This window comes from Gracilinanus agilis, chromosome 3 (genome assembly GCF_016433145.1).
Source record: "Gracilinanus agilis isolate LMUSP501 chromosome 3, AgileGrace, whole genome shotgun sequence".
NCBI lineage: Eukaryota > Metazoa > Chordata > Mammalia > Didelphimorphia > Didelphidae > Gracilinanus > Gracilinanus agilis.
This window is the reverse complement of record NC_058132.1, coordinates 123,385,303-123,411,395: the sequence shown is the minus strand read 5'-3', so window position 1 is coordinate 123,411,395 and position 26,093 is coordinate 123,385,303. Positions and strand designations below refer to the sequence as shown.

At 39.7% G+C, this 26,093-nt stretch overlaps 1 protein-coding gene and 1 pseudogene across 1 annotated transcript; both read left to right on the top strand.

Annotated features, from left to right (window-relative positions):
• Positions 1-26,093, top strand: TMEM272 (transmembrane protein 272). The gene is made up of 4 exons (XM_044666527.1): positions 1-58; positions 6,169-6,228; positions 10,867-10,949; positions 25,731-26,093. The coding sequence occupies exons 1-4, from the start codon at positions 1-3 to the stop codon at positions 26,091-26,093; spliced, it is 564 nt and encodes a 187-aa protein (XP_044522462.1).
• LOC123243407 lies at positions 4,766-4,879 on the top strand (annotated as a pseudogene).

The window sequence follows — 26,093 nt, the reverse complement described above, 5'->3', positions numbered from 1 at the left end:
ATGTCTGGTGGTCTGGAGAAGGCTTGTCACCAGTGCATTTCTAAGATCGCAAGTAATGGTAAGTTGCTGATCTAGAGACCATATTTATTCCCAGGAAAGAATGGTTTTAGAGTTGATATTGGAGTCCAAAATTCTAAACCAGAGGTTCTTAACCTTGTTTATGTCATGGATCTCTTTGGCAAACTGCTGAAGCCTAGGCACCTGTTTTCAGAATAATATTTTAAAAATAAAAACAATTGGAGAATGACTAAACAAGTTGTGGCATATGATTGTCATGGAATACTACTGCACTGTAAGAAATGACAAGTAGGTTGATTTTATTTTTAAAAAATTTGGAGGGCAGCTGGGTGGCTCAGTGGATTGAGAGTCAGACCTAGAGATGAAAGGTCCTGGGTTCAAATTTGTCCTCAGGCACTACCCAGCTGTGTGACCCTGGGCAAGTCACTTAAACCCCATTGCCTAACCCTTACCATTCTTCTGCCTTGGGGCCAATACACAGTATTGACTCCAAGATGGAAGGTAAGGGTTTAAAATTTTTTTTAACATATTTTATTTTCCCCAATTATATGTAAAAAAATTTTTAACATTCATTTTAAAAAAATGAGTTTCAAATTCTCTTCCTCCTTTCATTTCCTCTTACTCCTCCCCCCATCCTGAGAGGATAAGCAATCTGATGTAGAGTTTATATGTGCAATCAGGTAAAGCATTTTTCCATATTAGTTATTTTGTGGAAGAGATCTCACACTGAAAAAAAGGAGAAAAAAAGTGAAATATAGTATATTTTGATCTGCATCTAGTCTCAATCAGTTCTTTCTGGCAGGGAAAATGGCATTTTTCATCGTGAGTCTCTGGGATTGTCTTGGATCACTGCAGTACTGAGAATAACTAGGTAATTCAAAGTTGTTCATCAAAAAACATTGTATGGGGCAGCTGGGTAGCTCAGTGGATTGAAAGTCAGGCCTAGAGACGGGAGGTCCTGGGTTCAAATCTGCACTCAGAATCTTCCCAGCTGTGTGACCCTAGGCAAGTCACTTAATCCCCATTGCCTAGCCCTTACCACTCTTCTGCCTTAGAACCAATACATGGTATTGATTCTAAGACAGAAGGTAAAGATTTTTAAAAAATATATTGCTGTCACAATGTATATTCTTCTGGTTCTGCTCACTTCACTTTGTATCAGTTCATGTAAATCTTACCAAGTTTTCCCAGAATCATCTGAGCAGGTTAATTTTTTAAAAAACATGAGAAATTCTACATGAAATTATGATGAGTGAAATGATCAGAGCAAAAATTTATTACATAGAGCAACTGAAATATTGTTTGAAGAATGACTTATGGACCATATCCACTTTTCTCTATTCCTAATAGAATACAAGCTTCTTGAGGACAGAGACTATCTCACTGTCTTCTTTGTGACTCTACCACCTGGCAGAGTGCCTAGCATTTAGTGAGTGCTTAAGAAACATTTATTGATTATTATGAAATGATAAACTGTGAAAAGACTTGGTTACTCTCAGCAATCCAATGATCTAGGACAATTCTGAAGGACTTATGGACAAAGAATACTATCTACCTCCAAAGAAAGAACTGTTGAAATTGGAATGCAGATCAAATCATACAATTTTTCACTTTAATTTAATTTATTTGGGTTTTTATTTTGGGGTTTTGGCTTCATATGATTATTCTCTTACAAAAATGAACAATATGGAAATATATTTTGCACAATAATACATGCATAACCCAGACTGAATTGCTTGCCAGCTGAGGGAGGGAGGAATGGGAAAAGATGAGGAGAGTCAATTTGAAACATATAACTTTATGTTATGTGGACTTATGTGGAAATTTGTTGTTACATGTAATTCATAAAATATCTTTATAAAAAATAAATGTTTATTGATGGATGGACTTTCCCATATCTCCAGAAGAGGAGGATGCCACCATCCTTCTCCTCATACAAGGCAAAAACCTACGTGTCATCCTTGACTTCTCATCCTCTAACCACCCACCCCCTCCATCACCAAACAATGGTCAAGCCACATCATAATATCTCTTGTACATATCCCCTTCTCTCCTCTGACAATGCCAGCACTCTGATGCAGACTCTCATCACATCACATCTGGATGATTTCAATAGCCTGCCAGTGGGTCTCCCTGCCTCAAGTCTCTCCCTGCTCTAATCCATCATTCATACATTTATCAAATTGATCTTCTTCAAAAGCAGATTTGATCATGCCACTCCTCTATTCAATAGACTCCTGATGTTTCTCCTTATTCCCTTCAGGATCAAATATAAAAGCTTGTTTGTCTTTCTGTCCTGTCTTACCTTTCCAGTCTTCTTACACCCTTCTCCTCTCTGAGTTCTCTGCAATCCAGTGACATTGATTTCCTTGATATTCCTCCAAAAAGATGTTCCATCTGCTGACTCCAAACATTTTCACTGACTGTTCCCCATTCCTGCAAGGCTCTCCCTCTCCTCATCTCTGTCTTCTGATTTTCTTCTAGTGTCAGCTAAAGCCCCACCTTCTATAAGAAATCTTTCCCCATCGTACTTAATCTTAAGGCTTTCTCTCTAAGATTGCCATTCTCCAATTTTACACCACCACCACCACCACCACCACCACGCACCATTCTGTTTGTAAATAATTCTTTGCATTTTGTCTCTCTTACCACCGCCCCCATTAGACTGTGAGCTCCATGAAAGCAGGGACTGTTATTTGCCTTTCTATGTAACCCCCAGGGCTTAGCACAATGCCTGGCACATAGTCGGTGCTTAATAAATGCTGGTTAAATTACTGCATATTTTTGTGTATGTTTACTTCTGTATGTTATACAGCCTTCTCCTTCTCCCTTAGGAGCATAAGCTTTTTGAGAGGAAAGATAGTACCTAGGACAGTCCCTTTCATTTAGCAAATGCTTTTTTTTTAAGAAAGAGATTTAAAGCTGCTGAGTATCCCTATTACTCTCTAACCCTCTTTTCTTCTATAGGTGGGACTCCTCTGCTGGCATTAAAGGTTTTTTTGGAATTTTGAATTGTGTCAAAAATATCATTAAATAGATCCATAAATCCACCTGGTATGTGGGAAATTTAATGAGGAAATAAGTTTGTAAGAAAGTCAACAGCCATTTATGGATGTCAGCCACAGATCCAAAGCCGAAGCCCAGCTTGGACTTCAGACCACAGGACCTCTCAGTGACTGTCAGCCCAATCTGAAACAGTGTTATGGTTATTGTGATAGCAGTTCAGATCCCTACATCTTCCAGTTGCCCATCTCTCACATTTTCCTTCTGCCAAGAAAGAACAGCTGTATTCGATGTGCTTTCCAAACCCCTAGAGGATTTCTTTAATATCTGGGAAGTAATGAAATATTGATAAAGGCATCTGTATGATGTGTGCTCCCTTGTCTAGCCTCTTGGGGATGCCTCAATTAAATTTGATAAATGCACATGGCCCTAGCCACATGTTCAGATGAGAGAAGGCTGCATTTTGAAGTTGTCAGTAAAGTCCCGAGAAACTTTTTCTTAAGTCTATATAAAGAGGAAGAACTAGAGGGTGTAGGAATGAAAAGGGCAGCGGAGCCCACATTTCACCTGCAACTATGCCTTAACGTTAAAAAGCATTAGTAACAAACTTGTAAAGTAGGAGAATGAAGCCCCTGGTTATAATGAGTGGCTAAGGAAATTATATCCTTGAATAGTTAAAAGAGTGGGTGATAGAAGTAGGCAAGAAAGTCTGGAGGCCTTGGAATCTGTGACCACAATATAGTTTGTTGGCATCCCAAATTCAAAATGGTCAAAATGAAACTCTATCCCAGGAAATTCCCCAACTCTTCCCCTCAAAAACCAATTCTCTCCTCTTGGCTTCTCTTTTTCTGATAATGGCAAAGCTACTCTCCCAGTTAACCTACTCTTAAAACAGCAAAGTGATCTTGGGCAAATTACTCACCATACTAAATCTCAGTTCTACTATCGGAAATTGAGGACCTCCAATGTCCTTTATTCATTTGGTATCTCAAGCCATCAGTATTCCATGGCCACTGGCTGTGAGGGCCCTTCAAGGAAAAGAAAAAGCTCTATGTTCCTTGGCACCTTCCTGTGACTAAGTTTCCCATATCCAACTGGTTCCCAAGTCCTGGCTGTGCTTCTCTGTAATGTCTCTCAAAACCATCTTCTTTCTATTGCCACTGATACTCCCTTGTTTTCCTGGACTATACCAGAAGCTTTCTAACTCATCTCTTTGTTTCCAGTCTTTCTCCTCTTGAATCCATCCTTTATATTCCCAACAGAGGACCTCTCAATGAATTGGGTGTATCTTCTCTTATCTCTTCATTCAAATTTTGCTTGATCTTTATTATTTTGTTACATTTATTTTTTGACAAGGGTTATTCTTTCTATGTACATTGTTGTAGTTATAGTGTATATTATTTTCATGGTTCTACTTCAATATGTATCAGTTCATGAAAATCTTTAAAGGCTTCTCTGTATTTATCATGAATGACATTTCTTACTGCATGGGAATATTCCATTATATTCATATGCTACAATTTGTTTGGCTGTTTCTCAATTGATGGTTTCCTACTTTGATTCCAATTCTTTGTTATTGAAAAAATGCTTCTATAAATGTTTTAATTTAAATTTATTTGTTTGTTACATTAAAATGCCCAGATAATGCCTTCTCTCTCTCCCCTCTTCCTATTAGAAAAGACATCATTTGACAAAAAGATATGTATGTATACATAAACTATGTCTTACTTACTTCTATTTATCAGTTCTTGCATTTACTTCAGCAGCACATATACTAAAATTTGAACAAAAGAGAGAAGATAAACATTGGCCCTTATACAAGGATGACACACAAATTCACGAAGCTATAAATATTTTGATTTATATGGGGACTTTGTTCTTAGCAATGGCTATCTTTGAGAATAAGTTCGATAATGGAATCTCTTGTTGAGTGGATATGGACATTTTAGTCACTTCATTTGTAGAATTCCAAATTGTTTTCCAAAATGGTTGTCCCATTTCACAGCTCTCTCAACAATGTATTAGTGTGCCTGTAATTTCATTTCACAATTTCTCCAACATTGACTATTGCCATTTTTGTCATTTTTACTAATTTTCAATGTCTAAAGGAAGAACTCAGGGTTGTTTCAATGTGTGTTTCTAATATTATTAATGATCTAGAACAGTGATGAGCAAACTTTTTAAAGAGGGGGCCAAAGGAAAGGAAATACTCATCTGTCAGTCTGTTTCTAAGGCAACTCTTTGGAAGTTTCATTGTATTGTATCCTACTCACTGTATTCATCAGATTAGGAATAATGTCCCGCAGGGATAGAACATTTCAGGGCTCCGCACCCCCATCTGACCCATGGGCCATAGTTTGCCCATCATTGATCTAGAACATTCTTCCCTATAGTTGTGAATACTCTGAGATTCTTTTTTTGATAACTCTTCATATCCTTTGACCACTTATCTATTGGGGAATAACTATTAGTGTAATGTATATATGTATATGTGTGTGTGTGTATATGCATATATACACACACATATATATATATTTAATTGTTTTGATCTCTTGTTCAAGGGTATATCTCCTATATATCTCCTACCCATATCTTTGAAAACTATTGGATGTGCTTCCTTGGGGTTTCTTTGGCAGAAGAAAGGTGTATTTATATTAGGACCACTAGAATTGACCACAAATATCCCAAATTGCTGTTTTCACTTTCACATAGGAACTAGGCAATTGACTTGAGTTGATTCATGTATTCCTAGGTCACAAGGGGAGAGGACAGGAATAAGTATTGATGTAACACCTACCACATGCCAGGCACTACACTAAGCACTTACAAATATTATCTCATTTGATCCTCACAACAGCCCCATGAGGTAGGTGCCATTATTGTTCCCATTTCACAGATGAAGCTGAAGCAAAGTGAGATTAGATGACTTGCCAAGGATCATATAATTAGTAATTGTTGAAGCAGAATTTGAACTTAGATCTTCTTGCCATCAAGTCCAGAGCTCTATCTATTGTGCCACTTAGCTGTCATTATTATGAAGGGGAGGAAGTCAAATTTTATGTAATACAATGAGGGATCACCAGTTTTCAACAAAATTTGTGATTGCATGGCTAGCTCAGTAACCTATCATGCTTTCTCTTCCCACAGCCTGCTTCATTTTTGCTCTCCTGGCTTTTCTGGCACTGCCCTTGTCCATGGCTTTCGTAGGTAAGCATGCTGGCTGAATTTCTGGATTGTACCTAAAGGGCACATATTTGTTTAACACCCTGAGGCATCTTCTCATCCTCCAAACTTCCAAACTAGGATGCTGAGGGGCCAGGAGAATGGGCCTCAGAGGTTCTTTTCATGCCCTGTATTTCTGTCTGAAAATTTGATCTTTTATTGGAAGAAAAAGTTAGTCTGCTGATACCCCAACACATAAGTATTCAGTAAATGTTTTTGAATGAGTGAATAAACTGATACAGAAGTTATTTACTTAACAAACTCAATTATCTAGAACCAGAGATCCCAACTATATACCTAGTAGGTAGGAGAAGCTTGTATAGGGAAGCCAGGGAGTATTTTTAAAAATAAATTTCTATATCTCATTATTACAACTCGCCAGCTTTTAAATTTCATGTATAATGCCATAAATCATCTATTTATTTTATTTCTGATGTGAATATATATGGTAAACTCTAGAATTTTTTTCCTTTCACATTGACTAGAGAGAACAGTTTATTAAAAAAATTATTAAAAAATCAGGAATACCTGATCTAGAACATAGTTAATAACCAACAAGGAAATAAGACTCCAAAACAAAAACAAATGGAAAAAATAAACAAGATAGATGTCTCAAAATCTTTTACACATATGCACTGAACTTTTTTTCACAGAAAAAAACCTGTAGGCTTTCTCTGAGAACTTATGTATGCTATATAAGTTTTACAAGAAGCTTGATCATCTCGTTTTTTAACCTTCAGCAGATTAAAAGGAGCATGTAAAAGTATATAGGGTTTCCCCTTGTTCTTTTGCAGGGGTGGTGGGTCTAACAAGTATGAACATTCTTTATGATGTCAAATATTTTCCAATGATTGGTGTCTGGTTTTTCTGAGTGTTTTTTCTCTTCCTCTTCTTTTTTTTCTTTCCTTTAAAAAAATCTTTTAAAGCAGGTGACTGGGAGTATGAAAGGAGGGCCATAGGGGTGAATCTAAGCAATATCGAAACAAAAGATCAATAAAAATCAATTTTTAAAAATATTTGAGAAGGGAAGCTACCAGAGGGAGGCATTCTGACAGACAAAAATAGGGATAGGAGATGGAAGAAAATTCAGAAGAAGAAACTAACCCAGAACATCACAGCCCCTATAAGTCTGGGATTATTTAGTTCAGGGGCAAATAGGCCCTGCCTCACCAGTCTCTGAAGTTGTTATTTCCTTACAACACAACACAATAATTGATGGTTACAATCATGATGCTCAATCATTTCTATCAATCCTGAAACTGAGTCATTAGGGCACTCCATGACCAGAATCATGTGATTTGTTTACATTTAGAAAGGTTTTCAGCCAAAATGAAATAACAACAGTAATGGTGATGATGATGGCATTGGTTTATGAAAAGGGTAAATACTCAGCTTTGCAGAAAATTTAGTTATGTGAACCAAATCATTACCCAATATTGCTAGATAAATGGAGCTCACAACCTTATAGGCATTTATTTGAATCCTATTAAACTCTCTAGAAGGTATCTAAATCTCCACTGAACAGTGACTGCTTTTAATCATTAGAAATAAAGAGGCATCAGAGACATTACTCAGTGGTAACCTCACAACTGGGTTTTGAGTTTGAAAAAGGAAGTTCATATATAACCTAAAATTGACCTTTAAGGTACTTGAATTTAACTCTTTGTTTAAAAAGGTATGCTGCATTTTAGTATCTATTTTCCTTAATAGCTTCTTCTGGGGGAATTCATTACAAATTTCTAGAATTTAAAGCAATCAGATACTTTGAAGACCATATATGATTCTCTTCCCCTCACCCCACTGGAGCATATGCCTTTGTACTTGAGTTGAGAATCTTTGGACATATCCCACCTGGATAGCTTTGTGAATGTCAGTAGAACACAGTGTTGTCCTAGGCCAGTGATGGCAAACCTTTCAGAGACCTTCAAGACCGAGTGTGAGCAACCCTCACACCCCATGTGAGCCCCCTGCCTTACCCCAAACAGAGGAGGGAGGAAACACTCCCATTGGGCTACTGGACAGAGGGAAGGGTGGAGTGAAAAAATGTCCTCAGATGTGCATGGAGAAGAGGAGGGGAGCAGTCCCCTCCAGTGTAAGGATTAAATTTTAATGGTTTGGCTAAAATATATGAAGATTATAAATAATAGTGGTGGTTGCCAATTCAAAGTATTATTGCTCAAAGTCAAAATGACTAATAGCTTTTATTTACCAAAGAGGTGGAAAGAGTGAAAGCAGAGAAATACAAAAGGATAGAGAAGACATTGGCCTATCTAACTAAATATTGCTCTGGTGCTCCACTCAGCCAGGACTTGCTGGCCTTCAATAGGAATTAAACTCTCTCCAGAAGTCAGGAAGGGAAAGCCAGCTCCAACTAGGCAAAGAGAATAAGGGATTCCCTTTCACAAGTGTAAACTCAAAGAGAACAAAGAATTCCCTTTTATATTAGTATGCTCTGGCACATGTGTCATAGGTTTGCCAACACAGTCCTAGAATAACGATTTGCTGTGTCTACTTAACTAAGGTAGTTAATGAGAAATGAAATGTCATTGCAATGATGAAACATTAATTACACATGCTGGAGACTCTGATCCTACAATAATTCTATTTTCTTGGTCCTGTTGGAATAGTCTCACAGTCATTGGATGTTATAAGAAGTGTTATAGGTAACTACCTGACCTCAAAGCCAGGTGAGCTCTAGATCTGAGTCCAACACTACCTGGTGTGGGACTGTGGGTGGTCATTTAACTTGTCACTGCACTAGAAAATTGTCTAAGACAATTACTGTAAAGAAGGTGCCAATCTGCATTGTTAAAAGGAGTTTCCTCCACAGAAGAAAAAACAACTGCTTGAACACATAGGTTGATGGGGATATGATTTGGGATGTAGACTCTAAAGACCACCTCAGTGCAACTATCAATAATATGGAAATAGGTCTTGATCAAGGGTGCATGTAAAACCCAGTGGAATTGCATGTCTTCTATGAGGTGAGATAGGGTAGAGTTGAGAGGTTGGGGAGACGGAAAGAACATGAGTCATGTAACCATGGAAAAATATTCAAAAACAAAAATCAATTTTTTTAAAAAAAAAGGAGTTTCTTCATCCTGGAGTGCCCTATAGTAGTGATGGGGCCACTAAACCATACATAATGATCCTTGTGGATCTCACATTAGCAAAAAACAAAACAAACAAAAAAACACACAGTGATCTGTGTTTTGTTATATTTCTATTTATTTTGTTAACTATTTCCCAATTACATTTTATTCAGGTTTGGGCTGCACTGGGAATATTTTGGTTCACATGAAGTCCACAGACTATGTGGATGATAAACCACGTCTGCCCTAAACCAATTATATCACAGGTCTAGTTACCATCCCTTGTATTAAGGTGAAGGAAAGAGAAAAATAATAGTAAGGCAAGACAAGTTACCTTTAGGAAAGGGATGGGAGCCATGAGTGCACTTTGGTTTGTTGCCAGAATAAATCAGATTCACAGTATCAAGGATACAGAGCAGGAAGGAAATTTAGAGGTCATTTATAGATGAGGAAATGGAGGACTGCGGAAGATAAGTGATTTACCCAGGGTCACACAGATTAGAAGCATCAGAGACATGACCTGGACTAGGGTCCTCTAATTCCAGAGTCAAGTCTCTTTTCATTCAGAAAGTCAGTCTCTTTTCATTGTACCATGAAACTTCTGAGTCACTAGTGTTATAACCTAGATGGACATAGATGGAATGTTGCCAACTCAGTCTTGAGAGAGTTGCCTGTAGTACCAAAAAGGAAAGTAATTTGCAGGAGTGCCTTGGGGGGCTTCTCTCCTCCCCTTATCCCTGTGTGCCTCTCATCACCTGCTCCTCTGTCCAGCAGCCCAATGGGAGATCTTCCTCCCTCCCCTATCTGGGGTAAAGAGGCAGCTCACAAGCGGTTTGAGGGCTGCAGTTTGGGCACTGCATCTCTAAAAGGTTTGCCATCCCTGCCCTACACAGTTATGCCCCCAACCCATGATTTCCTAGTTTCAGCTCTCACTACATCATACTGTTACCTCCATGTTTCAGTTTACTTGGGCTTTAGAAATCCTACTGTGAATCCTATCATAAAGTAAATAATTCTAATGATGATCTCCATATGGTAGATTTGCTTAAAGCTGTTGTTCTTCCTTTGTAACTTACAAGCAAGGTAAAGCACTGCAAGATTGATTGAGTTTTTCTGTCCAAGTGAATTTTCCCCTCAATCCCTGAAAAGTTCACCCTCTAGCTGCAGCACGTTCTTGGTACCAGCAGCTTGTGGCTAGTCAAAGAATCAATTCCTCATTCAATCAAGCAACAAGAATTTATTAAACACCTTCTAAGATACATGCCAGTCATTGTGCTGGGAACAAGAAATTCAAAGACCAAAATGAAACTGCCTGCCTTCAAGGAGCTTCCACTATACAGGGAAAGATAACATACACATGCAAATATTTACAAAATATATAAGGCAATTTTTGTGTGGAGGAAGCATGGTAGCAGCATATTTCTCTCCTCCTGGCACCTAACCTCCCCAATTCATTCTTCTAACAAAGCTTCCTCCTTTAGGATATTACTTTCCATCTTTGCACAGTTTCTGCATCTTTTCCCATGTCTAGGAATGAAGTTTTTGGAAGACTGCCCTATTGAGCCACTCATTCCCTTATACTTACTAGTGGGAGGGATCATTGGCAGCCTGAAGGTAATGTATATTTTTGTATGTTAACTTTTCACTGAAAAGACCTCAGCTGAGGTGGTGGTTGTTGTTCAGTCATTTCAGTTGTGTCTGATTCTTCGTGACCCCATTTGGGATTTTCTTGGCAGCGATATTGGAGTGCCTTGTCATTTTCTTTTCCAGTTCATCTGACAGATAAGGAAACCAAGGCAAACTGGGTTAAGTGACTTGTCCAGGATCATACTGCTAGTAAGTGGCTGAGGCTAGATTTGAACTCATAAAGGTGTCTTCCTGATTCCAAGTCCAGGTCTCTATTTACTCTAATACCTCGCTGCCCCTAAGCTGAGAAGACCCCCTAAAATCTCATTTAAGTGTCTGCTGCTCACAGAGGAGTGTGAACAGCTTTTTACTGCAAAGCTTCAGTTAGCAGAGAAATGCTATTAAAACAGTAGTTGTGACCACGAGACATTGAACCCTCCCCACTGTGCTCTGAATACCAGGGTAGAGTGGAGATATTGATTTTCCAGGCAGGAGCTGGGAATCTGCTATCAAGACTTGGTTAAAGCGATTCTTTGCTTGCTTTTTACTCCGCACAGCAGATGTTATCACCTGCTTAGTCTGATAGCTGCTGGAAGCCCTGAGAGCTGATTAGACCTTGAGAGGATGGACAGCAGCCAATAGAGGCACATGTCATTCATATACATCTCGAGCTGGCTCTTTTTGCCCCTTTCTAAAGGGAAAAGAATCTTCAACTTGGTGAATAAGATTTTGCAATTTACTCTGGCTGGGTCTTCTCTGGCTTATGGACCAGGACACACCTCCCAGGCTCTAGTTATCAGCTAAATCCTAAATTCTGCCCAGCTGCTCATTTTATGCACCTGAGAAAGACAGTCAACTTTGGAGGATCCAGACTTTGAATACCAACTAGTACCATCTTTCTTCCATCCCAGGGTTTGGCTCTCTGGTTCCCTCTGCTGATCATTGCTGTTACCACCCCTCTCAGCTTCCAATATTCCAGGACCCTGCTTCCTCCAGAATCAGCACAGAAGCCTCCTACTTTTGTTTTTGTATTTTTATTTGTTTTTTTTTTAAAGGATGAGATTTTACTCTCAATTATTACAGAGGAATGGTAAGAAGTTTAAGTTAACAATAGAGAAAACTTATAAAATTGCAAGAAATTGTAGACACTAGATCAGATGTTCTAGGTATAAGTATATCAAGAAGGAGGCCTTGATCATTTGTAAGGAAATAGAAAAATAAACATTTAGACCTTGAGGGAATCTTAGAGATTATCTAGATCAAGGGTTCTTATCCTTTTTTGTGTCACAGATCCCTTCTTGGAATAATTTGTTGAAATATATAAAGTAAAATGGGTAGGATTACAGGGAATCCAATTCTATTGGAAAACAATTATCAGAATTTTTTTTAATTAGGAAAAAAAATTGAAATGTGATCAGAATAGTAAGAAAAAGTAAAAAAAAATTACATTGCAATATAGTTATCAGAATATTTTACCAGTTATATTGAAATCCAATTATCAGAATATTTTTTAAAAGTTAGGAACTAGGTTATATTGAAATACAGTTATATGAATATTTAAGAAACTAAGAAATTGGGGGCAGCTGGGTGGCTCAGTGGACTGAGAGCCAGGCCAAGAGACAGGAGGTCCAAGATTCAAATCTGACCTCAGACACTTCCTAGCTGTGTGACCCCGGGCAAGTCACTTGACCCCCATTGCCTAGCCCTTACTGCTCTTCTGCCTTGGAGCCAATACACAGTATTGATTCTAAGATGGAAAGTAAAGGTTTAAAAAATAAAAAGAAGAAACCAAGAAATCAGTTATATTGAAATACAATTATTGGAAAGTTCATGTACCCTAGAACCCACAATCTAGTGTCCAAAACCCTTCATTTTATATACAAGGACAAAGTGACTTGCTAAAGACTATGGAGACCTCTGTCCGAGTGTCTTTTTTATTTTGTCTGGAATAAGTCCTGCCCAAATCCCCCAGGGATGGAAGGTTTTTTAGAATTTACCTCCCCTCATAGTACAAAGAGAATTCTCAACTTCTGCTTATCTTACCTCACTCTATTTACCTGTAAGTGTCCCAGCTGGTACCCACCAAAGTGGGGCAATAGGCAATGGTTTGATAGAAAGAAGCCTGGGCATAATTGCATCTCAAATTTAAAAAAAAATCCTCTAGATCAGTGGTTTTCCAGGTGCAACTTGTGGACCTCTAGGAGTTCCTGGCTCTTTCAATGGAATTAACAACATCAAAACTGTTTTCATAATAATATTATTTTAATTTCTAAAAGAATAAACATTGAGAGAAGTAACCCACATAAACTATCTACTATAAGACAAAATTTATTATCAAAATATTTATTATTCAGTTCCATCTTGGATTCTATTGGAGTCCAGGAGCCCCTACGGCCCTCATTAGAATGCAGCCTTCCCTATAATGGAGTCCTATGGCCAGAAGTCTTAAATATAATTCCATAAAGAGAATAACAGGCACAGAGGAACTTGTTAACTGTGGAAGACTCACTCGCTGAGCCATCTGACTGCTGAGTTGGATTTTTCCTTCAGAGGCATTAGAATCTGGGCGGTCTATTCTTTTTAATAATAGAAAACTTTTCCTTTAGGAAAAAAAGCAGAGAAACTGGAGTCATTTCCCTTAATGAACAGCGTAGGACCCTAATAAACAACGGTGATGTTTTCTTGCCTAGCTAAAACCATGCAACAGCAAATTAAATTTTGATACTCATCACCACAAGGTAATTCACAAGAAGTCAATAATCATTAGCTCCAGTAGGGAATACGTTTTTAAGATGAACCAAATATAGAATTCTATTAGCCATAATAACGCGATATTAAGCACCATCAAAAGAACGCATTTGTATTCCCATCATCTCTGTGAAGTGGGGCATTAATCCCATCATGCCATTTTATTGATAGAAAAATGGAGGCAAGATGAGTTTACTTAGCCCAGAGTCGTTAAATAAAATATGACTTGGACTTTATTTATCATCAGCATATCAACAAATAAATCATCAATAAGCATTTCCTAAAATTGTGCCAGGCACTGCATTAGGCAATGGTCATATGATATCTGGCATCGTAGATACCTCTACCTCGAGACTTGGCCTTTTTAGTGGCCTATGATCCTGGGATAACACAGAAATATCCACATTGCAAAGGCAGAGATTTCTTTTTCCAGTGGTTGCAAAGAGTGGACGAAGGTTGTGTACCATTTAACATTTTAGGGGTATGTTAGAGAAAGAACTCAAACCAAGGTCTCTGTTGGCTTCTGCTCTAACACACTGGAGTTGGTGGGGGCAGGTTTTAAGAGGGAAAGAGGCTACTGAGTTGATCCTCAAAATCTGCAAAGTCTTGAGTTCAAATCTTGCCCTTAACACATACTGGTTATATGACCTTGAACAAATTGTTTAATAAGTCAACTCTTTCGATTACAGAGAAGATACTACCAGCCCTGGGGAATACCTTCAGCCCTTGAAAGGGAATTTTTGGGGAATCAGGGAAGTAGGGTGGGAAATCTTGAATTCTCCATCCCTCCTTGACCAGAGGAAAACCTTACAATCCTCAAAAGGTCAGGATATTTTGGACTTCTGTGGGTGGTGACAGCAACATCCCCAAAACAGCACTGGCTAAAGATAACTTAGACCCACTCAGAAATGACAGCTTCAGGACTCTACAAGCTTCAAGACTCTACCTCTACTTCAGGGACTAGTGGAGAATTACCTAAAACTCAGAGGCACTTCATGAGGATTCTAGGAAGGGGAAAGGTAGGAAAGAGAAGGCAACATGAATTTATTAAATGACTACTATATGTCAGGTACAGTGCTGTGCTTTATAAATATTATCCCATTCAATCCTCACAACGATCCTGGGAGGCAGATGCTATTATTCTCCTCATTTTACAGTTGAAAAAGTACTCTACGTGACTTATCTCATTTGATCCTCACAACAACCTTGTGAAATAGATACTATTATTCCCATTTTACAGATAAGAAACTGAGAAGGAGGGGTTAATGGAATTGAGGCAGACAGAGGTAAAATAACTTAGTAGGGCCATACAACTAGTAAACATCTAAAGATGGTTTTGAACTTAGATCTTCCTGACTCCAAGTCTAATACTTTTATCCACTGACTTTTTCCTTCATCCAGGAGCTGTGAGTTATCCCTTGCCACTAGTGCTCTGCAAGTTTGAGCCCTGGATTCTGTATCTACTTATGGGAGACTACATCCCAGAATTTGTGGGGAGTGCTTCGAACCCATGACTTTAAGAATGATCTCACTCTCCCAGGGATGGTTTACTGCAAAGGGAAACGTATGCCCCTAGTTTAGAGGCATGTGCTTGTCCTTTGTTCCTTGTCATACTTTCTTGGTAAAAGTCCTTTTATAAAATGATGATGATATTGTATAACCTAGGCACACCAAATTGCCTACCGTGGAGGTTTCTGCCAGCCCTGCCACACTGGGCATGGGGTGGGTTAGGTTCCTTTGATTGGCTGCCTGTGACTATAACTATCAACCAAGGGAATGGCTCTTTTTCCAGAGCACAGCCCCAGTTTGAAGTCCAAAATCCCTCTGGGACTTGAGTCCCTGGTATACTGGTTTCTCTGGGCTGCTATGCCAGGCTGACTGGGCCATTTGACCTATAATCCTGGCTCTAATATCTAGTGAGGATAACCTGCAGTACCCAAAACTGAGGACCTCAAACACAGAACAGAAACAGAAACAAACACCCTCAGACCAGTTCCTCGGAAAGGGGGTAAAAAATGGGGAGCAGAAGAAGTGACGTTTTAGCACAGTAGGCAGTGCATCATTGGTCTTGGAAGCTGAAGGTCCTGAGTTTGATCCTCAAAAGGAGGGTGTGATACAGTGGGAGAGGCTTCTGGAGACAAGAAGAGTCACTTGGTTTGGGCTTGCCCCCACCTGATAGAGATTGTCTTTACCTTAGGGTCCATTATTCAGTCTGAAACTGCTAGCCTGAGATTCCCTTCAGGGTGGATTCTCACAGGAACAGGGAATAAGCACAAGCTTTGGGGGTCTCCAACTTATAAACTAATTCTAAAACTTGGGGTTCATCAGATCTTACTAGACTACAAGTTTGGATTTCTAGATTCCATGTTGACAAGGCTTAGGATTTTTTTTAAACCCTTAACTTCTGTGTATTGGCTCCTTGGTGGAAGAGTGGTAAGGGTGGGAAATGGGGGTCAAGTGACTTGCCCAGGGTCACACAGCTGGGAAGTGTCTGAGGCCAGATTTGAACCTAGTACCTCCCATCTCTAGGCCTGACTCTCAATCCACTGAGCTACCCAGCTGCCCCCTTAGGATTTCTAATGTTAGAAATAAATCCCAATTCCTCAGGGCAACTGTGAGAATAATGAGGGGAACAGGGGATATATAACTCTCTGGGGACATAATCTGCCAGTGGGAGTAGAAGAACGAGCCCAGCTCCTACACCGTAGGGGTGTGTGTGTGTGTGTGTGTGTGTGTGTGTGTGTGTGTGTGTGTGTGTGTATTTCCCCCAATAACTCTTTTATATGTACCTCCCGTGGCTTTTGAGTTAATTGAAGAAAGACTTGTTTTTTGTTTGTTTTTGGTTTGGTATTTGTACCCCCTGTGTCCAGCACAGTGCTTGGCTCATGGAAGTACTTAATAATGTTTACTAATTGATTGGTGGATATTGAGTTTCATCTCAGCTCTTAGCATCCCTAGTTTCTTTCATGCCTCAGCTCAAATTCCACCTCCCTGAAAGAACAGTAACTGACTCCTGACGATGAAACCCAAGGGTGCCAAACAGAAACAGGTCCACACCCATAAACCCACACGTGTTAGGATGCACAAGGTAAACTGGGATGGGGGAAATGGGTAAAACACACTAGTTGGTAAACATCAGTTAAAAACAGTTACTGGTCACCACTCAAGGTTCTCTCTCTGTGGGTCCTCTCTTGGGGTTTGAGGAAGGCACAGGAAGAAAAGTAAAGGGTTTAATACGGAGTTTTAAGGGCTGGGAAGTGAGGGAAAGTCACTCTAAATCTACTTGTCTAGGGATAAGTTCAAGGGGCTGGTTGGGCAAACACTACACGGATTCTAGCTTAAGCTCCCAGGACCAGCCTGTTAGGTCAGAGGGAGGTTGAGTGTCTCCCTGCAGGGTCCTCTTGAGCTCCAGCAATGATCACAGCTTTCCAGGAACCACAGCAAGTAGGTCCACAAAGAGGTAAAGTCAGGGAGCTGCGCTAGTCTGGTATGTCCACCAACCAGAACTGGATTCTCTGTTCCACCTGACCTTTCTCACAGGGTAGATGGTTTTGGCAGGAGACGATTACTTTTTGGGCTCTTCACTTCCAGCAGCTAAGTAAGCACCTAACTGCCATCAGCTTCATCCAGAGAGTCTCTCAGAAAAAGATCTCTTTCTCCCTCACTGTTCCATGCCTGGAACCTTGAGCATTTTCCCCTGACAGCTATGCCAGCTAACTTGTATCTATTGTTTAACTTTTCCTAATTCCCTCATAACATCCCACAGAGATGCCCCCAGCTGCCCATGCCTTCCTCTCAGAGATTACCTTCCATATAGCTTGTATGTACCTAGTTACTTGTATATTGTCTCACCCTTAAGATGAACTTTTCTTGAGGGCAGGATTTCCCATCTCCATCTTTCTTTGTATCCTCAGGATTTAGCACAGTACCAGCCCACATAGTCAGAGCTGAGTATAGAAAGCCAGGTCTGGATATGGGAGGTCCTGGGTTCAAATCTGACCTCGGGTAGACCTGGGAAAATCACTAGCTTCCTCTACTTTATATTGATTCTAAGACAGAAGGCAAGAGTTTAAAAAAAAATAATGCTTGTTGACTAACTATCTGACTGACTTTAGAGAGCAAATTTAGAGAAATGAGTTCAATTGAGGCCAAGAGTATAAACCTCAGCATCAAACCCCAAAGCAGCCATAGAGCTGCTTTCTTTAGAAGTCTAAAATGCAGTGAATGCTTCTTCCTAACTTAGATATCTCTTAAGAGGATACTGGAGAATTCCAGGGCTTAAATATTTTCTAGACTAAAGCAGTGGAGAAAATACAGCTCAATATATATCCTGTGCTTTAGGGAGAAACATCTGGTTGGCATAGGAGGGAATCCTAGATTAGTTAAGGGTAGATGCTTTATCTATCCTAAAAGATCAACTGGACGTGGGGTTCCTACCCTCTGGGGGTCTGCCAACTTGTCTTTTTTTTTATAATTGATAACTATAACAATATAATTGGTTTCCTTTGTAATCCTATGTGTCTTGAAATGTTATTCAGAGAAGGGGTCCGTGGGCTTTTCCAGTTTGATGAAGGATATTATTTTTTAAAGATTAAGAACCTTCCATTTAACAGAAAGGGTGGTTTTAACCTGAACTACTTAGATATTTGCTCATTTTAAACTCTAGAGATTTTAGCTGTAGAGATTAGGCTGATGTGTTAGATAACTTTTAGATTGATTCGTGAGATTTTGTGGGATTTAAGACTACTATGGATCTCGTTGCTGTTGTTGTTCAGTCATTTCAGGCATGTTCAAATTATCGCAATCCCATCTTGGGTTTTCTTGGCAAAGATACTGCAGTTTATTTTACAGTTGAGGAAACTGAGACAATCAGGGTTACGTGACTTGCCCGGGGTGACACACAGAAAGTGACTTGAGCCACATGTGAACTCAGGTCTTCCAGATCCCAAGCCCATCCTTCTGTTTAATATACCACCTCACTGCCCAGTAGGGACCTTAGAGGTAATTTATTCCAACTCCATCATTTTACAGATATAAAAAACTGAGATACAGAGAGATGAAGTCATCTGCTAAAAAAAGTAATAATCATGTAATCCATATAGCACTTACAATGTGCCAGGCACTGTGGAAGCGCTTTGCAATGATTATCTCATTTGATCCTCACCTTAGTACTGTTATTATTCCCATTTTATGGATGAAGAAACTGAGACAGAAATTAAGTGATTAGTTCAAGGTCACCCAGGCCCATAAATTTCCAAGACAGTGTTCCAAGAACTGCCAAATAATGGATGCCAAATGCCAAATTGGTAAAAACTTCAGAAGAGTCAGAGATTGAGTTGGAAGTTTTAAAGAGCCCATCCTTGGTGTGAGGGTTGTCTGAGTTATCAAGCCCAGAGCCTTTCCCATTCTGTATGCCAATGGGTGATTGGGCATTTCCCGGCATGTGAAGGGAAAAAGAAATCCCACTATGGTTGAGTCCCATGTTCTGTGCTGGACCATCTCCTCTAGCTAGGATAATTAGATAGAGTACTAACCTGGGAGACAAGGGTAGAACTGTACTCAAGGTAGACTGAGTTTGATTTTCTCTTGAGACACTGGCTGTGTGATCCTGGGCAGATTGCTTCACCTCTCTGCTCCTCAGTGGCCTCATCACAAAAAAGGAATAATATTAGCACCTCTCTCCCAGGGCTGTCTTGAGGATCAAACAAGATAATGCATTTAAAGCATTTTGCAAACCATAAATCGCTATGTAAATGTAAGCTTTTATGGCTGTTGTTGTTCAATTGTTTTTCAGGCATGCCCAGCTCTTTCTGACCCCATTTGGGGTTTTCTCTGCAAAGGTATAGGAGTGGTTTGCCATTTCTTTCTCCAGTTTATTTTGTGAGGCAACTGAGGCAGACAGGGTTGAGTGACTTGAGCAGGATCACATAACTAGTAGATGTCTGAGGCTGTATTTGAACCCAAGTCCTCCTCACTCCAGAGAAAGTGCTCTCTCCACTGCACCAGCTAGATGCTCCATTATTAGTTAAAGCTTCAGAGACAGACTTTCTTGGCAGCTAACGTGCTAACTTAGTTCTAGAAGAGTTTATTAAAAATCAGCGAGGTCCGAGATCGAGGGGGATGCCAAGAAATATAAGACGATGTCCCCATACTCAGTGAGCTTGAGTCTTGCTAGAGAAGTACATGAGAAAGTCAACTACTTGATATTGATTAAAAAGTTGACTGATTTAGGGGGCAGCTGGGTAGCTCAGTGGATTGAGAGCCAGCCCTAGAGACGGGAGGTCCTAGGTTCAAATCTGGCCTCAGACGCTTCCTAGCTGTGTGACCCTGGGCAAGTCACTTGACCCCCATTGCCTACCCTTACCACTCTTCTGCCTTGGAGCCAATACATAGTATTGACTCCAAGATGGAAGGTAAGGGTTTAAAAGAAAAAAAAAAGTTGACTGATTTATTGATTCATTTATTGATTCATCTGTTGAAATATCTATCTTATATCAATAGATTAAAAAATACCTATCAAAAGCCTACCCTGGCTATGCCTTGTGGGAAATACCTAGATAGTAAGTTTTTTGTATTCAAGGTACTGATACTCCTAGAAACTACCCCATAGATAAAGGATAGTACAACTGTGAGGTATCTTATAGAAGCGGTAGAGCATTAAGCCTAGAGTCAGGAAGACCTGAGTTCAAATTTAGCCTCAGACTCTGCCCAGATGTGTGACCCTGAAAAAGTCACTTCACCTCTATGTTTGCCTTGGTTTCTTCATCTATAAAATGGGCATAATAAAAGCACTTACTTCCAAGGGTTATTGGAAGGATCAAATGAGATAATATCTCTAAGGTATTTTTTAAAGTGCTTTGTAAATGCTAGCTATTATTAGTAGTATTATAGTTAACATTATTATTATTCTCTTGTCTAACCCCTTAATTTTATAGATGGGGAATAAATCTTATCTGTAGCCAGCCTGGGTCAGGAATCTGTGTCTCCCGATTCCTCCTTTAGTAAGATAGACTTCAGATATATTGATTAAATTAATCAGCTATATATCCTCAAATGCAATGCATTATATAGACATGAAACCTACTATTGCTCCAATGATGTCTTACAGGAAGAAAATTACCTGATAAGAAGTCAAAAGTTAGGTGACAAAAATCAAGGGATGCACAAAAGGGCAGATTATTGGATGGTAGGGATAAAAAAAAAAAACATGTCAAAGGGATCACGGCTGTTTTTTTTGCTGTGGCACTGACTGTCTCTCTGGCAGGCATGAGTTGGATATTCTTAATGAAAAAATGGCAGGTTCTTGTAAATTACTTCTACCTGCCCTTGAGGGGCTGAGCAAAGCCAGAGAAAATGCGAAAAAGAGAGAGAAGTATTGAAAGCCTGTGGCATATGGTGACCAGCTCAGCTTATCTTTCAGCTCTGAGAGGAAATCCAAGAGCATTTAGGATGGTAGGCAGCTCTTACTGTGACAAGGCGTGTTTGCTCCGGCCCCTGCATCTGTGGGGCTCGGCCAGTATCCGGGACTTGGTCCAGCCACTGGAGGGCAACAGGATTCTGCCTTGGAGGAGTGGAGTGATGTCACAAATAACACATGAGTCCATTATTCCCTTCCGGCTCTCATCCTTATGATACATTTTTAGAAACTCTCCCAAGAGCAGGACCTACCAAATGTGGGAGATGTACAAATAAGGAAACTAAGTCACAGAAACTGGTTTTAAGGGAAATCTTGCTAGCCAGAAGATCCTCTAGGTTAAGGACACTCTTAAAAGTCTGGATTTATTCTCTTTTTCTACTCCATCCCATATCCACCCAGAATTTTCCTGCTCTGAGCCAAACAGCTAGCTGCCTTCTTGAATTATAGAGGAAAGAACCCGCCCTCCCCCCTCTTTCCTTCCCTCTTTTCTCCTCCCTTTCTTCATGTCCTCTCCCTTCCTGGATTTTCCTGAAGTTGGCAGCTTGCAGAACTTTAGCTCCCAAAAGTTTTTCTAATACTTTAAAAACAGCTCAGAACAAGTCATTTTATTGCCTAGCCCCTTGCTGCTCTTAGAACTGTCTTAGAATTGATAATAAGACAGAGGGTAAGGGTTGTTTTTTTGATTTTTGTTTTTTTTAATTAACCCAGGAAAATGTCAGCAGTAAGGCACAGAAATTGCTCCTAGGAGAGTGGAGAGGTAAATCACCATTGTCAGCTAATGGCAGAATAGATAGAGATTTGGACCTGAAGTCAGGAAGAACTGAGTTCAAATGTTACTTCATACACTTTGTATAAATGGAGATTTTGAACCTTGGACTTCATCCCCCAGAAGTCCCTTAGTATTTCCCAAAATTCCCTTTAATCTCTCCTGCACCTCCACGTTGGCGTGGTCACATTATTGCTTTGTAAGTTCTGTAGCTCCTCCCTTTTTCTCTCTTCTTCATGAGTGTGGCTGAAGTTGGTTTAGCACCTTTTCACTCTAGCTTTTTTATGTTAGTTTATTATTAATAAAAATTTATAAAATATAATACTTAGTTCTTGTATATTAATTTTAAAATCCACCACTTACCACCTTGAACATGGACTAGTCACTTTACCTTAGTGTCCTCAACTCTAATTTAGGAGCAGTAATAACATGTACCTCCCATGGTTGTTGTGAAGGGCAAACAAGATGATATTTGTACAAAGCACTTAGCACATGTTCAGTCACATCCCAGCTCTTTGTGACCACAAGGACCAGAGCTATCCATGGGATTTTCTTGACAGGATATTGGAGTGGTTTGCCATTTCCTTCTCCAGTGAATCCCTTTAGCACATAGTAGGTGCCGTGTATATGTTTCTTCCCTCCCCACTTGTTCTAAGTAAAGAGCTAAGTTTCTTTTCTCAGAATGTCTGAGACTGCACATAGTTGTCTTCTGGTATCCCAATTATACACATCCATTTTTATAGTCCAAAACTTGGTTGCAGAAGAATGCTGAATGGGAACCAAAGGAGAGACGAGTTCCAGTCAAGTTACTTCTCCTGGCCTCAGTTTCCTATTCTATAAAATAAAAGAGTAGGAGTAGATGATCTCTGTGGTCCCTTCCATCTCTACATCTCTATGATCCTATTCTGTCTAGCTTCTTAGAAAGAGGATTTGTATTGAGAGTATGGAAGTGCCAGCTTCCAGAGCTCTCTGGCTGAGCAAGGGCCAGCTAATAGAGTACTGTCCGTACTCTGACTCATTCACAATGGAAATGCTGCACATTTCTTAGTGAAATGCTGCACATTCCTTGGCCATCATTCCATATTAAATTACCCTCTTTGTGCCTCATCCCATCTCCTCCCCCTACCCTGAGGGACATGCCTCATTTAAGAACTAAATAACAGCTAGCCATCAAACTCTGTGGTTCCATCTGGCATGACTGAACAGCACCCGCTCATCTGGGAAGAGACAAACCCTGAATTCTGACATTCCTCTCTCTTCTGCTTAAGGTTTGCTGGGTTCCAGCCGCTTGGATTCCAACCATTGCCACATCTTTTCTATGTCATTTCAGGAGGGATATTCCTCACTCAAATTTAGATCTTTTGATGCTGTAATGACCTGTTCTCAATATTTAAAAACACACACAAAGCCCACTTCTGGAATGCAGCTGGTCAGACAAATCAGGGTGGGGTGAGAGCAGCCCTGGAGTCTTCACCTAAAAAGCATTCATAACAAGGGGAATTTATGTGTTTTTTTTAAATTATACTTTGTTCTTTCTAGTCATCAAGCAGACACTTTTTTTCTCCCCACCAATCCCCCTCATCCCTAGAAAAAAATAAAAAGAAAGCTCTTTTTACAAAAATCTATAGTAAAAACAAATTCTCCTATAGGCTATGTCTCATTCTGCATATTTAGTCCATTATTTCTCTGTCAGCATGAGGATTAACATTCTTCTTCATCAAAGGTCCTCAGGAATTTTGGTTGATCATCATGCTGATAAGAGTTGTTAAGTCTTTCCATTTTTTTATTTTAATTTTTTAGAAGACTAGGTTTCCCTGCCTCCCCCAGGCTGTCTTGATAGGTACCATCTCACTGATAGCTTGGATCTGTTTCATTTTTTACCTCCATAGATAACTCTACACTCCTAAAGGAGGGCTCCCCATATTGGTCCTATATTTAGGGCAGATACCTAATCAGCATTGGCCCTACTGAAGCTCAGAACTCCCAACTCAAGTAACCCACCAGCCTCAGCCTCCCTCAGCAGCAGGGATTACATATGTGTACCCACATGCCCAGCAAAATAGTTCTCCGTGACATTATAGTATTCATTGTTCTTCTGGTTCTTTTCTCTTCTAAGTTTAATTTTAGCTACTTCTTCAAGAGAAAGTAGCAGCACTGACTTCTGACAGGCCCCTGGGGGCTCATAATAAACATGCCTTAGGAGCTGAGTATGAGGTGGAGCAAAGCTAGGCATATGCTTTCCAACTGCCCAATTCCCAATTTGGTACAAATCATTTGCAGAGAAAATTACCAGGACAACTGTAGGCAGGAGGAAAGTCAGATGCCAATGATGGTTTCCATCAGGGCTGGTTTTATGAGCAGGTTTCCTCTGTGATTTGAGATACCCACGAAAGACTGCCTGTCTGCATTTTGTTGAGTCTGAAATTCCAGTTATTAGTCAATAAGAGAGGGTTAAGGCATTAAGGCCCCCTGTTACAATGGGGAAATAAAGATAACCATTAGCACCTTGACTTGAATTAGCTTTATCGGATTAACTAGCAGAAAGCAGAACCTCAAGGGAACAGGACAGAGAATGGGTTCTTTTTGATGGGAGGAAAAATGGCAGAAGTAGATGATTCTCACCAACTTTCCCTCATTGTGGTATTTCATCTAGAATTGGCTCTGGTTTCGGTCCCTTCCCCTCTGCTCTCTTCTTCTCTGCTAGACTAATCTCTCCCTTTCCAGCCTCTCCACTCTGCAATCTTATTCTCCTGCTAGGGACAAGCAGATCTTCTATTAACATAGTCCATTCCCAAACTCTCTTAATTCTATTGCACCTTCCCTCTTTTATTTCTTGTTTATCTTATATATAGCTTATTTGCTCATATGTGCTTATTGTCTCCTCCCATGAGACTGTGAACTCCTTGCGGACTAAGACTTGTCTTTTGTCTTTTTTGTAACTCTAGTGCTTGGCACAGTGCCTGGCATGTCAAAGGTGCTTAATAAATGTTTATTGACTGACTTGAGCCTCAGTGCTCCCAGGTGCGTGTGCATACACACACACACACAGAGAGAGAGAGAGAGAGAGAGAGAGAGAGAGTAAATGTTGCGAAATTACAAAGAACAAGTATAACTCCAAAAAAGAGATTTGAGAAGACATCCCGCCCCACTCCTTTACTGAGGTGGTTCACAAGTGTGATTGCATATATCTTCAGACTAGTTTGATATATTGCTGAGTTTTTCTATTTTTTCTTTTTTCTTTTCTTTGTCTTTAAAAATAGTATTTATTATATAAAATGGTTTTTTGGGAGGGTGAGGGGAAGATACTGGGAGAAATTTGAGTGATATAAAAAAAACAAAAGATTTTAATAGAAATTTGTTTTTTTTTAAAGGGGGATTGATGATGTAAAAAAAAAAGATGTAAAATTGTTTTTAAAAAATATGAAATGGGGGGAGGCAACTAGGTAGCACAATGGATAGAACACCAGGTCTGTAGTCAGGAGGATCTGGATTCAAATCCAACCTCAGACATTTCCTATTTGCATGATCCTGAGCAAGTCACTTGACCCCAATTGCCTAGTCCTTATTGCTCTTCTGCCTTAGAACCAATATATAGTGTAGTATCAATTCTAAGAAGGAAAGCGTTTAAAATTTTTATTTTTTTTTTATTGTTGGATGACTTTCTGAGAGGGTGAGAGGAAAGTACTGGAAGAAATTTTAGTGATGTAAAAAACCAAGAGATACAAGTTTTTTTTTTGTATAAATGATTTCTAATGATCTATCATCCTCTTCCTCTCTTTCTCCCTCCTCCTTCCCATCCCCTCCTTTGTCTGCCTGGGTCTATGTACCAATGTCACAGGTTTCCCTTCTGCTCTACGATTCCACCAAGATGAGGCAGCTGCTCTCCAAATCTGTTGTGATTGATGATGATGACGATGATGAATATCCCTGGAGACAGAACGCTCATAAATACTACATCCACCTCATCCTCAGTCTCTTCCTCTTCATCTGGTTCATCCTGGGCAACTATTGGGTCTTTTCCATCTACCTGCCCAATTTTATTCCTCCTTTTCACCAGCCTCAGGATTACTGTGATAAAACCTTGTACCTCTTTGCTGTGAGTGTCCTGGTTATAAGTCATTCGGTGCTCTTTTTACTTGTCTTTTGTAGCTGTTGTATATATGTCTTTTCCAGACAAAGATATACAGCAGAGGAAGACTAG